We start from the raw sequence: 16,429 nt of genomic DNA on the forward strand, positions 1-16,429 counted from the left end.
GTAGCAAGCAAGGCAATTGCCCAGGGCCTCATGCCACAGGGGGCCCTGTGAAGCTAAGTTGCTCAGGCTTTGGCTTCAGCCCCAAGTGGCAGGGCTTGGGGAAGCAGGGCTTCAGCTTTCTGCTCTGGGCCCCAGCAAGTCTAATGCTAGCCCTGCTTGGCAGACTTCCTGAAACTTGCTCTTGGCCCCCACAGGGGACCTGGACCCCTGGTTGAGAGCCACTGCACCAGGTCACCCAGCCTGGTGGTTCCAGAGCTATTAATTGAACCCAGAGCTCCTGAGACCCAGTCCAGGGCCTTATCTATGAGCTCATCCTTCCTGTCTCCAACATACACATACCTCTCATGATTTGGATTTACTGGCACCACACTGACTGCATTTTCTACTTTTGGGGTCTACAGCATACCCTCTGCGTAGCTTTGTCTCAGTTCTTGGTTTCCTTTTTGATTATGTATTATTCCAAAATCTACTGTACTATACATGTACCAGTTGAGTTGCAAAGCTTGTGAAATTCTGGGCAGGGAGGTGGCAACTTTATACTCTAAACGGTTAAAAAGCAAGAATCATACAGTTCCTTCACCTCTCTTTTGCCAGTCACACAAGTAAAACAAAGTAAATTTGTTAACCACACTGGGTGGGGCTGTCTCTGTACTCCTTCATTGCCTCTCATTATAAGTGTTTTGCAAATCCAAATTTCTCTTTCTTCCACCACAAATGACCTGTGTATTGGTGTTATCCACAAACCTCATGAGGTAACATGTATGGTGTTCAGTGATCACCCAGAGAAAGGTTTATTCTGTGTCTGGGTCCCAGTACCTATGCATAACAAGAGCTTCACAGCACTTTACCCAGACACTACACCTGGGAAGTTCAGCCTCTAAAGGCACGGTCCTCAATACCACAACAGGATGTTATCACTTTCATGTGTTCCTCCGCTTCGGTCTCTAGAGGTGTTCTTTGGGCTCACTCTATCATGTGGATTCAAATGCCTCCATTTCCCATATGGGTGAGCAATAGTTAAGTCCTAAACTGCAAAAAGCCCAGTCACAAGGTTATGAGCAGAAATCTTTCCAAACTCAGCTGCAGTTGGAGGAGATATAATTGGGTTTTTTTTGTTGGCTGCTCCTTCATGCATGGAGAAAAGGCAGCATTGCCTTTTCAATAATTTCTTTGTTGTTTTCACATGAAAAGAATACACTAAACTGAGTGGGTCAATTTAAAAATTAGTCTTCTACAGAGGGAAAGTTCTTAAGCAGAACTGCTCTGGAGTCGAGCGCCAAGAGTAATTTTCTGGTTATTGATCTCTTCCAGATGGAATTTCTTTGTGATTATTTCCCATTTCCATTCCCGCCTCATCACCTCTCTGCAAAGACCTTCCTCAGAAATAGCTTCCCATTCCCCGCTTCTCTGCTGCAGTCACACTGGCCTTGCTTCTGTAGCTGTACAAGCTATGGCCCCTCCTAGAGAGAGGCTAGGAGACAGACTGTGGGGTGGTATAAATATTATATGGTGGAAAGTATTAATGGCTGCCATCATGTGTGTCTTTGATCTATAGATCAATCACAGACCTTGTAAAACCAATAGGTGTGCTAAGCACCCTTCTTTCAGGCTAAATGAGAGGTACAAATAAGCCCCTTTATGGAGTAAGAGTGCTGGAGACAATAGAAGCCAGCACCCAAGTCAACCAGCTGCACAGCAAAGCTTCAGCAGACTAAGCTGTGTGGTCTGAGGGATTTTGCTGGGACTGATTACAACTGCAGAGGCTAGGGGATAGATGAGTGGTAGCTGTGTGCACTCAAGAGCAGTAAGCCAAGAGAAAGCCAGCAGAAAGCAAGAGAAACAGTTGTGAGAGTGCCCCTGAGAGGGACAGAGCTCCCTGGGACATAGAATTCACCAGAAAGGCAGAATGGAAAATGGTGAAGCAGCAAACTACCTGCTGTTGTTTGTTTCTACTATGTTTAGGGAAAGAGGACTTTGTTCATTATAAACAAACAGGATTGCATCAAAGCAATACCTGACTCCTTTAATCAATTTATCCTCTGAATGAAAACAACCTGGCAAGGCTCTAAATATTGCCTAAGTGCTCAGACCAAAAGAGGCAACAGTACTTGTGACTTCCCAACTTGTGTAATGTGGCCATCCCAAACTCATGCTAATAAAACCTTTATATCCCACTCTCATGTATTCCAAATATGTATGCAATCAATATTATTGAGTCTGTTCTAATTATCTCCTTTCCTAACAACTATTCTAAAAAAAAAATAAGTAGACACACACAGACGCTGCAGCCATGCTACCCTCAAGCTCTGTTCTTCTCAGATCCCATTGGGGTCAGTGTTAGGATAGGAGACCTTCAATGCAATCCCAAGTGATGCAGGAAACTGTGCAACTATGACTCAGTTAGTGGTCCCTTTCCCTCTGACCGACACAATGCCCTAACATGGTGGCAGGCGGTAACATACTGCAGGATATGCTGTCTTTTAGATTAGATGTAAAACCAAAGCCCTAACATAAAGGTCAGGGCTATATTTCCTGCTCTATCCAGCCCCTGCTGGGTCCAAAAGAGGTGGAGGATCTAAAAAGGCGCTCCTCATGGCTCACAGGGTGTACCTGGGGGCCTATTTGGCTCCTGGCAAAATTTAAATAATCCTCAGGGCTGCTCTAAACTATTTTGCAAAGGCAATGCTCCCAACAGACGATACACAGCCAGGGATTGCTAAAGCAAAGCACACTCCAGCCATCCCACTCTCCATACCCCCTTTTGCTAGGAGAGGCTGAATACTCTGAATTCATATCACCTAGGGAATACAGCTGAACTGTTTAACTCAACTACATGGATGCTTTGCACTGCTCCATAGTGGGGCTCGGGACTGAGCCCAGACTACTCCAGGAATGTGTGAGAGGCCACTCTTTTTACAAACTGGTAACACGCTGGTCCCAAAAATCACTGTGTGGCGTATGTACAAGGTGAGTTCAAAGAGTTATAAATATGTGCTAGACTTTTGTTCTTAAAACGTGTTTGGTGAGTAATGCATAAATCCAGTCTGCCCTAGACAAAAAATGTGTATTTGCTTGTCTGACCAACATGGTCATCAGGCAGAGACAATGAAGGTATATTTACATGCAAAGTAAATAAAGCCATTAGAAGAGCAAGTTGGGAAAGATGTCCATTTAGACTCCATTGGGGATAGAGACTGCACCCGCAGGATGCCTTACCACCTCTTGCAACAGGGTCAAGGAACTTTGGGAAGATATAAGGAGAGAGAGAAAGCCATTTTGGCATCCTTCACCTGAAGAGACAAAGGAACTGAGTATTTAGAGATCGATGAAGTGTCCTGGCCAGAAAGTCTGATAAGCCATGCTAGAAAAGAAACTTGGTGGGAAACAAACACTTATTTGAACAAGAGAGTCTAGTTTGTTATATCAGGTTTTAGTCCTAGAAGCATACCTGTACCCCTTTCTATCTTTGTTCCTTATACTTGGTATCACTTAAATCTATGGCTTTTTGTTTAATAAACTTGTTTTACTTTTACTATAAACCATCATAGTGCTGCAATTGAAATAAGAGCATCTGTCAAACCCCAGTTAAAGTAACAAGTTGCTATAGACTGCCTTTTTAAAAGGAGCAGTGGGTTTCTGAATGTACTCACAGAGGGGTGGACACTATAGGGCAGACAGTTGGTGGGAAATTCAGGAGTGGGAGGGGGGATATTGGAGTCACTTTGCAAAGCGTAACCATAGCTGGTGGCAGCCAGAGTAAGGCTATTGTTCTGTGAGCATGCTACTGGTGCCAGGACTCGGAACAAGGCTGTGCAGCACAGAGGTGCAGAGGATTATAGGGCAGGTGGTGACACCACCTCCTATTAGTCTGGATTGAACCCCAAAACATCACAGTAAGCAACTTCCTGCAAATGAGCAACGTGAAACTAGTGTAATCTTTGCCAAGTCTTGCACGGTTGTAGCCCACAGTGCTCCTTTTACATCACAGGGGGACCCAGGAAGTGTATTCATCTGCTGGGAGAAATGTCAGATGAAGGATTAATCCCAGATCCCAAAACAGACTGGTGTATTCTGTAATCACTGCACTGCCTAAAAATTTACACAACTCTTTTGGAATTGGAAGCGCCACACTCCGAAGGTGACACAAATCTGCTTTGTGACCAAATTTCAGGCCAAGGATGGGACAGTGGTACCCTTGGCCAGCCGCCTTCAGGCACTCTCTGAGTCAATCATTGGAGGTAACTTTCTCCTGGACTAAAAGCTGCAAAGCACCACAGCAGTGCTTAAATAGGGGATTTTTTGTTTTGTTTTTTTAGCTGTTTGCTTATTGAGTTCTCAGCATTATTGGGGTTTGCATTTTCAGTTAGAGAAAGAGAGACGTTCCACAGAGCACTGTACCACTGAAGTCATGGACCAGGACCCCACTAATATGATGGAAGTTTCCACATACGATGGAAGTTTCTCTTTGAGGTAAAGTATATTTAGTTTCATTTCACTGCAGCTCTCCTTTACATTCACTGAGCCAGAGTACTAGGTCGGTAGGATTTCAAGGGACAGTGAGGCAGACCATATTCTGGAGGTTTAGGTTGCAGGATTGTTAAAAATTCTGGAAATAAATTTTTGTGGTTCATATTCATGCAACATTGTAAGATTATGTTGCAAGAACATGCCAGTGAGACCTTACGAGACAGACTACTTGTGGCACCTTAGAGAATAACACATTTATTTGAGCATAAGCTGTCGTGAGCTACAGCTCACTCCATCTTTCCACTTTCAGCACAGCCCTCCCTTACTCACTATACTTTTGTACGTGAATGTATATTGCACCTTGTCCCTTCCACTGTGCACTCTACTTTCTCACCATCCATAGGATACCTGGCACCTTATATTTTTCTGACCTGGAATAAGCATAAATGCAGTTATTGGAGGAAGAACCTGACTAGGATTTTTGGGCCCAGCTAGTAGTAATGTAATATCCAGACATTTTAAGTCTTGCAAACCCATGTCCTAGGCATACACATTCCTCTTGCTTTCCTATGACTGTTGTACATATCATACAGTCACTAACAATGATCAAAACAGAGGAGCTTCCTTAGGGGATCAGACTGGTGGTCCATCTGCCATTATCTTACCTTTGACAGTACTTCTGTGGAAAGTACAAGAAACAAGCTGTGGATAATTATGGAATAAACTGTCCACAGGGGATGTTGTTACAAAATCCCTAACTAATTCAGGGTATGAGAAGGGCAGTGCACAGCAAACAAAGTAGCTGTTTGACATTTCTTTTTATCCTCAACAGTTAATGTGTTGATCCATACCTCATTGGCTATACTCTATCCACCTGTCGCCCTAACAAGGAATTTTGTATAGGCAGTGCAATGGTGCTTATCACCATATTATCTGAGCACCTCACACAGGAATGAATTTATCCTCACAACGAACTGTAAGGTAGGGCACTGCTATTATCCCCATTTTACGATTGGGGGGGGGGGGGTCAGCCACAGATAGGCTAAGTGCCTTGCCCACGGTCACATAGGAAGGCTGTGGTCAAGCTGAGAATACAATCCAGATCTACTTATCTAGTGTCTTAATCCACAGGACCATCTTTCCACTTTCAGCACAGCCCTCCCTTACTCACTATACACCATTCAACTGCTGCGGTGATGAGACAGGGGTGTTTATGGAGACCAAACTAGAGCCAGCTGAATAATGAAAAAAATGTATGAAAAACATTGACATTTTGAATTTTTCATTGTTGCAGTTTTCTGAACAGAACTCTCCTTTTCAAATATTATTTTTTTCCAAAAAAATATCGAATTTTTAAAATTTCAACTTTTTTTGCCCCTTCCTCCACATTGTCTCCTTTCCCTGCTCTTTTTTTTGCCATGAAGTGCAATAAAATGAATTATTTCCAGAGTTTCCCCTACACACACTTATTCCTTTTTCTTATTTTCCTTTTTCCACTCTTTTTCAAGACTTTTTTTAATGTTGAGAAAGTTCCAGAATGGCAAAAGCGGGGTGCGGGTGGGGTGGGGTGGGAGGAGAGAACACTGATAGCTGTGCCACATTGAGGAAGTTTGTTAGTGACCAAAAATGGCCCGTTGTAATGGGAAAACATAGACAAGCTGAACTGTAAGCATAGCTACACATGTTGCTTTTAATTGTGATGGACAAATATGTCTGCTATCCTGAGCCTGAATTTGCCACTGCTCCTACAATTCTATTACTGTTAGGCAAAAGCTTTTTCAGCCAATGCTGTTCCAAATGCCGTGAAAACCCACAGACTGCCATTTAGTGGGCAGATATTGTTTACAATATGCAGTACACTTTGGATTTCCATCAACACAAGATCACAACTTACTAGCTCTAAAAGCTAACAGCATTGTCAATTAATGGGAATATCTTGCCAAGTGAGTTCAAATTGCACAACAGGAGCACAAGCCACTAACATAAGTTCGCTGCCAGATTCTTCAAAGCTATAGGAGTCTGCCAGCATCCACCTGTCTTATCTCCTGTTGAATTTGTCTTCATTAAGCTCATCAGAACATGGCTACCAGGTTCTCCTTCATTCGCTTATAGTGATGTGTATATCCAAAATTTTGAGGCAGCTCAAACAAAATAAAATGAAGGCCTATATGGACAAACAACAAAGGCTCAGCTTTCTTCAACCTGGAGAAAGATAGCGTAAGCCTCACTTGGAGTTTGCCAGCTCCTGGAACTCTGCATTGAACCTCTAGGGGGGTCCTACTTATGGACTACAACAACAATGGCTACTATTGCTTTCTGACCCCATTTTCCAGCATTTTTGGTGTCAAGGGTGGGGACAGAATGGAGTAGAAATTCCTGCTGAGGCCAATAGGGAGGCATCTGCATGGTGTGATATGGGCAGGCAGTTTGCTGGGTCATAAGAACATAAGAATGGCCATGCTGAATCAGACCAATGGTCCATCTAGCGCAGCGTCCTGTCTTTTCACAGTGGTCAGTGCCAGTTGCTTCAGAGGGAATGAACAGAATAGTGCAATTATTGAGTGATCCATCCCCTGTCATCCCATCCCAACTTCTGGTAGTCATAGGTTTAGGGACAACCAGAGCAAGGGGTTGCATCTCTGACCATCTTGGCTAATAGCCATTGATGGACTGATCCTCCATGAATTTATCTATCCTCCATTAACTTATCTAATTCTTTTTTGAAATCAGTTACATTTTGGGCATTCACAACATCCCCTGGCAACAAGTTTTACAGGTTAACTAGTGGGACTTATGGAGAAGTGTGGCTCACCTGCCAATGATGGCAGCTACTATAAGGGACTGAGAAGATTTCCAGGACAGTTCTCCTCACCTGAAGTAGCGGGTGATTTTGAAAGCTGGATGGACCAGGCCACCCAGATTGCCATTCTGGAACTATGTTCTGATGGAGAAAAGAGAAAGAAGGTCTGATGTCATAAGGCCCTCAAAACTGGCAACCACTATACAAGATTACCTAGTTATACTAGGTAATACCAGAGAGCACATATGGAACCACAAAACATAGTGAAGACTTGAACTACTGGTTAAGGAATCTTAAACAACGTCAGGGAGAAAAAATATGTCTAAGTTCCAGCTAAGGCTGAAGACGTTTCTAGTGAAAGTGACTCTGACAAAAGGTATCCAGATGGAGAGAGTGAACCATGCACAAACTGCCTAGGTGTTGAGGGGCATGCTTTAGGACCTGTTACTCCTCAGCCTACCCTTGAGAGGAAGGTTGGAGAATCCACCCACCTTCCTGACCCTATTAAAGGGAGCCAGACAGGAAGAAAAAAGGGAGGCAGTGAAGAAGTCCTTCTTGGCTCATGAATCACAGGCCAAGGCAGCAACTCCTAAGCCAAGTCAAGTCAAGTGAAGAAGAAACCATGACCACCTGATAAGCAGATGTGCAAAAGCAACTGAAGGACCTGAAGGAACAGGTGGCTGCTCTGCTGACAGCACAAAGACAATTTCCTTTATCTAAACCTATCATGGGAGAGGGAGGTTGACACCCTAAGCAGCCTACTCCAACATCCCCAAATCAGTAGAGACAGAGGAGACCACCTCAACCTCTGGGCCAAAATCCTCTAATCTGTTTCAACTGTGAGGAAGGTGGGCATAAAGCTAGAATATGACCTAAGCCCAAGAATGGAGATGATGTGATTTGGAAGTTCCTACAAAGATACTTAAATCGGGGACTCAATGAAGGAGCATACTGGGTCCTGGCTGTAGGATAGCTGCAGCAAAGTTAAGCTGCCTGAAGTAATGACTATCCCTCAGGAAAACTACCTAAAGCTTTGTAGAACCTGCCTCGGAAATTACACTGAAATTCGGACAAGCCTGTAAAGCCACCTAGACAGTGGATCCCAAGTGACCATCATCTTCAGAGCTCTGCATGACAAGTATCTGGCAGATTTACTACGAACTAAGGATCTCTTGGTGTTCAATAAGGATTATGGGGATCACCTGGGTCTGATATCTACATACAAGTTTGCAAAGAGGTGTCATGTAAGGTCTCTGTTGAAAGCCTGTTTCACACTGGTTCTCATAATCATTGTGAAATGTATATATGGATAATATGTAAGGAGTGTGTATACACACACACAGACATTATATTCATAAGGCTGTGACTTGGGGCTGGTCACCAAAAGCTGAGAAACAGGTTTTTTTCTGGCAAGAGTTGTTTATCTATCTGTCTGGCTACCTGTAAATTGAGTAGTGTATACTTCACAATGAACGCCAACTGACAGTTATGCAAAATTCTAATGTAGTGATTGCAAAGTCTCCAGGGGAGATTCTAGACAGGAAAACACAAGCAGTGGGGGTTATCCTGTTTGCAAGTAAAGACAATGGATTTTTGGACTATAACGGTTGTGACAGAGACACACACACACTGATTCTTTTCCACTGAGATGACAAGAGGGCAGCATGACTTGTCTCATGAATGGAATATCACAGCAATTCCTGGCTGTAATATGCTGGAAGTATTTTTGATGAGCATTTGCGCTATACCATATGGTAATAACTAGGTAAGTAAGTTTAAGGTCTAGAAAACATCTTACATTTTTATTTTATATGTAACCATTTGATTCCATTAATTGTTTGCTTCTTTTCAAAACTCTGTTCTTTGTTAAAAAAAACTTTTACTTGTTTTCACTATAAACAGATCTAAGTGCTGTGAATTTTGAAGAATTATGTTGTAAAGCTTAACTGTTCCTTTGGAAGCAGGGAATTCGATCGGTGTTCAGTGGATTAGGGGCCGGGCACTCCAAGGAGATGCTCAGAAGACTCGTGGTTAGGAGTGTCCCTATTGTTAATCTGTATAGACAGAGTGAGGCCTGCGCCTGGAAGTCAGTGCTTGTGTTGCCAGAGACCTGACCCACAGCAGGCACAGACAAGACTTTCTCACAGTAAAAGCAGGTGGTAATGAGATGACTCGCAACCCTGGATACTCCCAGGAAGTGTCACACTTACCCATCCACTTGCTGCAATGATTAAGCCTGATTATAGGGACTAAGTGACTATGAGTGCCCTTACTCTAGGTAAATCACTGTCCAACTGGAGTTTTCTCTTGCTGTGCCTGGAGTCAAGCATAGAATGAACAAATTAGCTAGATCCACAGGGGCACAATCAGGTGCCTATTTTTATTGGTACTAATGCCAATATGTTTGGACAACTTGTCAGGCTTTGCTGTGAGAAGGGAGGAGAAGACTCTCCTTGTGTGTTGCACATACATTCCATGGAGATGGATGCCTACCAGAAAAATAATAGAGAGGTTCACCAGCCCATAGGTGGACCCGCAGGGAAGATATTGACGTTTTGGGGGCAGGCTGTAGTGATGCCTGCTGGTGCACAATGTGTTGTAGAAGGCACTGCAAGTTATGGAGTAGAAGTGAACAACCAGGTCACCCTGACTGAGTCTCCTGAGGAAGGTTTACCAAAAGGTCTGCTAGTGCAGACTGGCATCCTCCTGTTATCCTCAGCAGGAGTACATTGAATCATAGACAAAATAAAGAACAAGTATACCTGTAAGATTTCCATACCTCTGAATGCGACTCTAGCTGACACGCACATATCAGACACCGTGGCTGCTGCCATTAGAGACCTACAACTTAGACACCGAGAACTGAATGTCTTCCTTTAGAGTCACCTGCACTGAAGAAATTGAAACAGCATCCTGACATGTTTTCTCTCCATGAGTCGGATGTAGGCAGTGTGAAGGGAGAAAAACACCACATGTGCTTGACTGACAATAGACCCTTTGGGGAGAGATCCAAGAGACTTCCTCCAGGAGATGTAAAAGATATGAGAAGACACCTCATTAGAGTTGATGTCCCTAGGAACCATTAAGGAAACTCAGATCCTTATGCCTCTCCCTTATTAATGGAAAGAAAGAAGAATGGCCAAGTGCACATGTGCATCGACTATCGGATCGTAACCAAAAGGAGAATTCCATATCAATGTACCACACCATGAGCAGAGGATGCCCATGATTGTTTGTCAGGAAGCAAATGGTTTTCTATTCTGGATCTCTGGGGTGGGTACTGTAAGATCCCCCTAGGAGAAAAGGACAAAGACATATCTGATTCATCTGCCCTCTTGGATTCTACCAGAGGGAATCTTGGCAGCACCTGCAATGTTCCAGAGGTTAATGGAGAACATGGTTGGAGATATGAACCTCCTTGAAATTCTAGTTGATCTAGGTGACTTTATCTTCTTCGGGAAGACCCTAGAGGAATGTGAGACACGTCGGCTGAAGGTCATGGATCACCTGCAGGCATATGGCCTAAAACCATGACTGGGCAAGTGTGTTTTCTTCCAAACATCAACCAAGTACATGGGTCCCATTGTGTTGGAACATCAGATCTCACCAGACCCGAATAAGTGCTTTGACTACCTGGCCTCAGCTGTACAGCTTACGGAGCCTACAGTGGGCTCGCTCTGCAAACCCCAACCCACTTGGGCCTCACCATTCAGAACCCCCACTATAGCATTGTGCATAGTGTAGAACCCATTATTTCGGTAAACTTTCTGTGACTTATCCTTTTTTCCCCACACCTCTGCCATGAAATTAACTACAAATTTCAGTGCCTAAATTGCAGCATTACTTAAAATTAACAAGATATTTGGACTGGAAACATTTCTTTAAGGAGTGAGGGGACAGAGCAAAAAGATGTGTCATCTAGAACCTGTGGAGTACTAGTATGTAGAAATTCAACTAGTCCTAGTAAAGAGGAAGTGGAGAAGCTAGGGTATTATAAGCAGAAGGTGAAGAGCAAAGAAGCAGCGATAAGATGTTGATTGGCACCATCAAAGAAAGTCTGAATACCAGTAGAAGAACTCTGTCTTGTTCTCAAAGAACTGAAGAGGGGGACAGATCTTAACACTGATTGTGATAAAAACAAAGTAAAATGTAGACTAGCAGGAAAAAGTTCCTAGCAGTGTGGAACAGTCTCCAAAATGAAGTGATGGGAGCCTCGAGACATAGGACATTCACAATCGGACTACACAGAGGTATGGAGAATAAAATCAGGGGAACCATTTTACACGTTTGAGACACAGAGCATGGAGGGGAGGAAATGGGCTAGATGACTTCATATAAAACTGTATTTCAGGTTGTAAGCAACTCAGAGAGAGGACCTGGTTTCTTTCATGGCCTTACCAATGCCGAGTAGAGTGGAACAATTATCTACTGTGTTTTACATACGTCACTCCGAATAATACATCCCAGAATGACATTAGTCTTGTTCACAAAAACATCACATTGTTGCCTCATATTCAATTTGTGATCCATTATAACTCTCAGGGCCTTTTCTGTAATACCTCTGCATAACTAGTTATTTCCCATTTTATATTTGTGCACTGGATTTTTCCTTCTGAACAGAAGTACTTTGCACTTTTTTAAACTGAATTTCATCTTACTGAATTCAGACCAATTCTCTAATTTATCAAGGTCATTTTGAATTCTAATCCTATCCCCCAAAGTGCTTGCAATCCCTCCCAATTTACTATCATCTGGAAATTTTTGTAAACCTACTCTCTAATCCATTATCTAAGTCATTAATAAAAATATTAAAGAGTACCAGACCTAGGACAGACCTATGCAGGAAATTATTGGAATACAGAACAGGTAATGAATTAATTTTCACAGCCCCTCTTTGAAGTGGGGTTTCCCATGCTATAGAGGGGGAAATGAGGCAGAGCATGGGCTTGCCACAGCCATAGTGAATCAGTGGCAGAGCAGGCTGCAAGTATGCAGGGGGAATTGACAACCTATTATTTTCCAGGGCCAAGCACCAAGACAAGGGAGTGTTAAGAGTGAAAAGACATATTGATTGAATAAAGAGCTGATGTTTAAAGGGTTAAATGAAATGCTGTGCAGGCATCTTAGGAAAACTCTTCTTGAAGGAGGAAAACTGCTCAAAAGATACTGAGGGCTTTTTGACAAGGCTTAGTTTTCCGCTGCTTTCAGAGGCTGTCAGTTTATTGCCAACCATTCCCATCCTCTGCTACAGACTAAAACCATCATGTCTCGTGAATACCACATAGCAATAAAATTGACCAAGGAGAGGGAAAATTCCTGGATGTTATGGCCTCATTGAGGCTTTTGCACACCTGCTAGGACCTTGCAGTTTAAAAGATTTTGCTTTGAAACCAGGAAGCTCATCTGGATCATGGTATTTATCTTGTTTTCTCATTTCGTACACTACACCCATAACCACACTATCTGAGCGCTAAGTATAAGTCTCCTGCTAACATTGTTTCAGGGGCAGTAGGGGACTCAGGATATACAGGATTGATCTCCTTCAATAGTGATTATAAAATACTTGTCACATTTCTTTTTCCAGACTACAATACCTCAGCTACTTACTTATTATTCTTTGGTTTCAGCAGTGTGCAGTTCAGGGGCAGAATACAGCAAATAATCTCACATGCACGTGGGAGATCCTTAAGTTTAGAACAGGGTGGAGAAGAGAGTTTCTTTCTATTAAGCACGGATCATCTCATATCATCACCACCTGTTTTATGCATTACAGGCACACATGGTCTTGCTCTCAAAGCTTTGTCAGCTGGTTGGGGTTTCTGGATGCAGTGCCCTGTGGTTAGTGGTTTGCTTTGGGTGGAATGGGAGATATGTGGTCAGAGACATGGAACGACCCTTCCACAAGCACAAAGATGCTCTTTGCATCTTTTCCTAGCTGATTTTTAAGGCAGCCTGGTGGGCTTACTTGGAGCAGTGGCAGCTTCATGAGGAGGAACATGCCCAGCTGGGGTTCAGTTTAGGTCAGGCTCCAGGGAGGCCATGGCATTACTGGTCATTCAAAGGAAAAGGCCTCCTGGAGCCCAGCACACAAATACACTGAGGTTCTGTTCTAAAGCTGGCAAGGCAGGCAGTGCCCAACTTTCAAGGAAGACAGGAAGAAGAGTGACAGAAGTCTAAGATTCAGATGCAGAGAGAGCAGTCACACTGTGTCAGGTTCGCCTCCCCACTTTCACACACCACCGGCCCCCGTGTGCGAGAAGCTGAATGCTGGCAGTGCAGATGGGAAGCATGCTCATCAGATCTTCTCTCTCTCCAGAGTCCCTTCCCTGCTGCTGTTTATGTTCCCCAACCCCCGGGACCAAAGTGTCTATTAGGCTCATCAGCATTCTTCCATGGAGCATCCCTCCGAGTGGTTCATTAGACCTTGATGCTTGACAGCATGCAGCCAGAGTACCAGGTGGCTACCTTCCTCTGCAATCCCAGCACTATTTGCAGGGGTGTCAGACTCAGTGGGAAGATGTTTTTAAACCTATTGTTTACCAGACACAGAGAGGGCTCCATGAGCCCCCACCCCCACCCAGCACAGACGGAGTCAACAAAAACCAGTATGTTTGATACACTTTCTGGAGGATTTCATTACCATGGGGAAGAGTGTGAAACTCCTGGTGTATCTGTACAGAGCTTCAGCACAGTATCTTGCTCTTCTCTAGCCTCTTCCATCCAACGATCACAAAGAATTTTACAAATATTAATGAATTAAATCCCACAACCATCCCGTGAGGCAGCTCATTATTGTCCCCATATTAGAGATGGGGAAACTGAGGCTTGTCCCAGGTCACACAACAGATCTGCAGCAAAGTGAATGGAGCCCAGGAGTCCTGGTACTGGGCTCGTGCTCTAACTGCTAGACAACACTCCCTCTGACCATCCCAGTTTTGTCCTTCATGACTCTCTGTGCGTAGATATTCCACTTCAAAGTCCAACTCTGTTTTTACTGTGTGAAGAAACCTGCTCTACCTGAGGAAGAGATTGGATTTTTGGAGCCAGGAAAGAAAGAGATGGAAAGTTTTAGGTGATAAAGGATGCAAATATTTTAGGAGTCATTTTTGGGAATGTGAATGGGAGGAATCCAGACCTCGAAACTTGGGTGATGTAATTTAAAAGCATGAGAGTCAGCATAAGGGTCATTAAGCAACATCCTGCCAGTTTATGTGTAGATCTTACCATTGTTTCTCCTCCCCACTGAACTTGTTACCATTCGTCCCTACAGCTGCTGCTTCCAGATGTTGTGAGGTTTAAGTGTCCCCCAACTAAGGAAAATACTCCTAGGTCCCCAAGAAATAGGGAGGCCTCAGAGTGATTAACTGAGCTATATTATTCTTTGTGCTTCATATGGAGATGCTCCCCCCTTCCATGCAGTCGGCAGTGAAATGCAACACAGCTGATGTAGCTGCCTTTTAAGTGGGGCGTCTCTAAGCAGGACATTAAAACCCTCAATGAGGAAATAATTATGTGGTAACATTTTTGTAGTCTGCCTTTTTCAATAGAGAGTTTATTTCTGGAACATCCTTTTAACAGAGAAGCGTGGGTGTCACAGCAGCATTTCAACTAAGCATCAGGAGGAAGGATGGCCTTGTGGTTGTGATATAGGAGTCAGGAGGGCTGCCTATTATGTTGACTTACACGTGACCCTAGGCAAGTTACTTCACCTCTCTGTGCCTCAGTTTCCCTCTTTGTTCAACTGGGCTACTAACAGTTACCTGCCTCACACAAGGTTATGTTTGTAAAGGGCTCTGAAGAGGAAGAGCTCCAGACCAAGTCTCTCCCAGCAGGAGGATCTGCAGAGAACGGTGCAAAGCACTGGGCAGTTCATATATGTTGTATTTCCAACTTCTCCCAGAAGGTGGCAATGTAAGGAATCAGGCAGGCAATGTTGGCCATTGGGAGCTCAGAGCTACTCCTGTCTGTTTCTCCTGCCAAAGGCACTGAAGTGAATGATGCAGGAGCACAAGCTGCCTGTGAGCTCCCGTCTCCGTCTGAGAGGCTCTGTAGGGAATGGTTCAGGAGAAATGTTTCTCTTCAGTAATGTTTGCTGGCATTGTAGTTGTTCATGTATGAGGCCCTTCTCTCCTAGCATCTAGATCTCAGAGAAAGTCATAGAGTTTCAGACCAGAAGGGACAACCAGATCATCTAGTCCATGGGTGGGCAAACTTTTTGGCATGAGAGCAACATCGAGGAATATAAATTGTATGGAGGGCCATGAATGCTTACAAAATTGGGGTTAGGGTATGGGGAGTTTGGGGTGTAGGAGAGTGCTCTGGGCTGGGACTGAGGGGTTCAGAGGGCAGGAGGGGAATTAGGGCTGGGACAGGGGGTTGGGGCGTGGGGAGAGGCTCAGGGGTGCAGGGTCCGAGCAGCGCTTACCTCAAGCAGCTCCTGGACGCCGTGGCATGTCCCTTCTTCGGCTCCTATGCAGAGGTGTGGTCAGGCAGCTCTGCACGCTGCCCCATCTGCAGGCACCACCCCTACAGCTCCCATTGGAGTGTGTAGGAGCCAGAGCGGGGCCATGCTGCGGCTTCCAGGAGCTGCGTGGTCCAGCCCCCAACCCAGCGCCCCGGCTGGAGCAGGGCTGAGCCGTGTGGTGCGGTTAGCGGGCCAGCTTAAAACAGCTCGCCGACTGGATCCAGCCCATGGGCTGTAGTTTGCCCACCCCTGATCTAGTCTGACGTCCTGTATGTGACAGGTCACCAGCACCACCCCACACCTGCATAGTAAACCCAAGAATTAGACCAAAGTGTTACAGCCCACAGGAGAATAGACTATTATGTGCCACAGGCTCAGAATATGAGGGACCATGCTGCTCCAGTGGTCGAGGCCCCTGCAATGACAGGGAAATGATTAAATAAGATATACCAGACAATCCCGGCAAGTGACCGGCACCCACACGCTGCAGAGGAAGGTAACCCCCCACCCCCCAAGGTCTCTGCCAATCTGACCTGGGGGAAAATTCCTTCCCAATTGCACATATGGTGATCAGTTAGATCTTGATCACTGGAGGAAGGACCAACCAGCCAATCACCTGAGAGAGAGAATGCTCGGTGCCACTTCAGATCCCCGGCCCTCCCCATCCAGCATCCCAGCTCCTCCCATGGCCATCCTTG

At 44.6% G+C, this 16,429-nt stretch overlaps 1 protein-coding gene across 2 annotated transcripts in view; it reads right to left on the reverse strand.

Moving 5' to 3' along the window:
- LSAMP (limbic system associated membrane protein) overlaps window positions 1-16,429 on the reverse strand; it is a 1,352,562-nt gene that overhangs the window by 656,658 nt on the left and 679,475 nt on the right. Inside the window, exon 1 of one of the 2 annotated variants that reach the window (XM_078848314.1) lies at window positions 7,340-7,395. The exons of the other annotated variant lie outside the window; for it this stretch is intronic. Within the exon in view, the coding sequence (XP_078704440.1) occupies window positions 7,340-7,394 (55 nt within the window). The 5' untranslated portion in view covers window position 7,395. Of the gene's footprint in view, window positions 1-7,339; window positions 7,396-16,429 lie in introns of those variants that run through there. 2 annotated transcript variants of the gene reach the window in all.

The sequence above is a fragment of the Lepidochelys kempii genome, chromosome 1 (genome assembly GCF_965140285.1).
Source record: "Lepidochelys kempii isolate rLepKem1 chromosome 1, rLepKem1.hap1, whole genome shotgun sequence".
Lineage (NCBI taxonomy): Eukaryota > Metazoa > Chordata > Testudines > Cheloniidae > Lepidochelys > Lepidochelys kempii.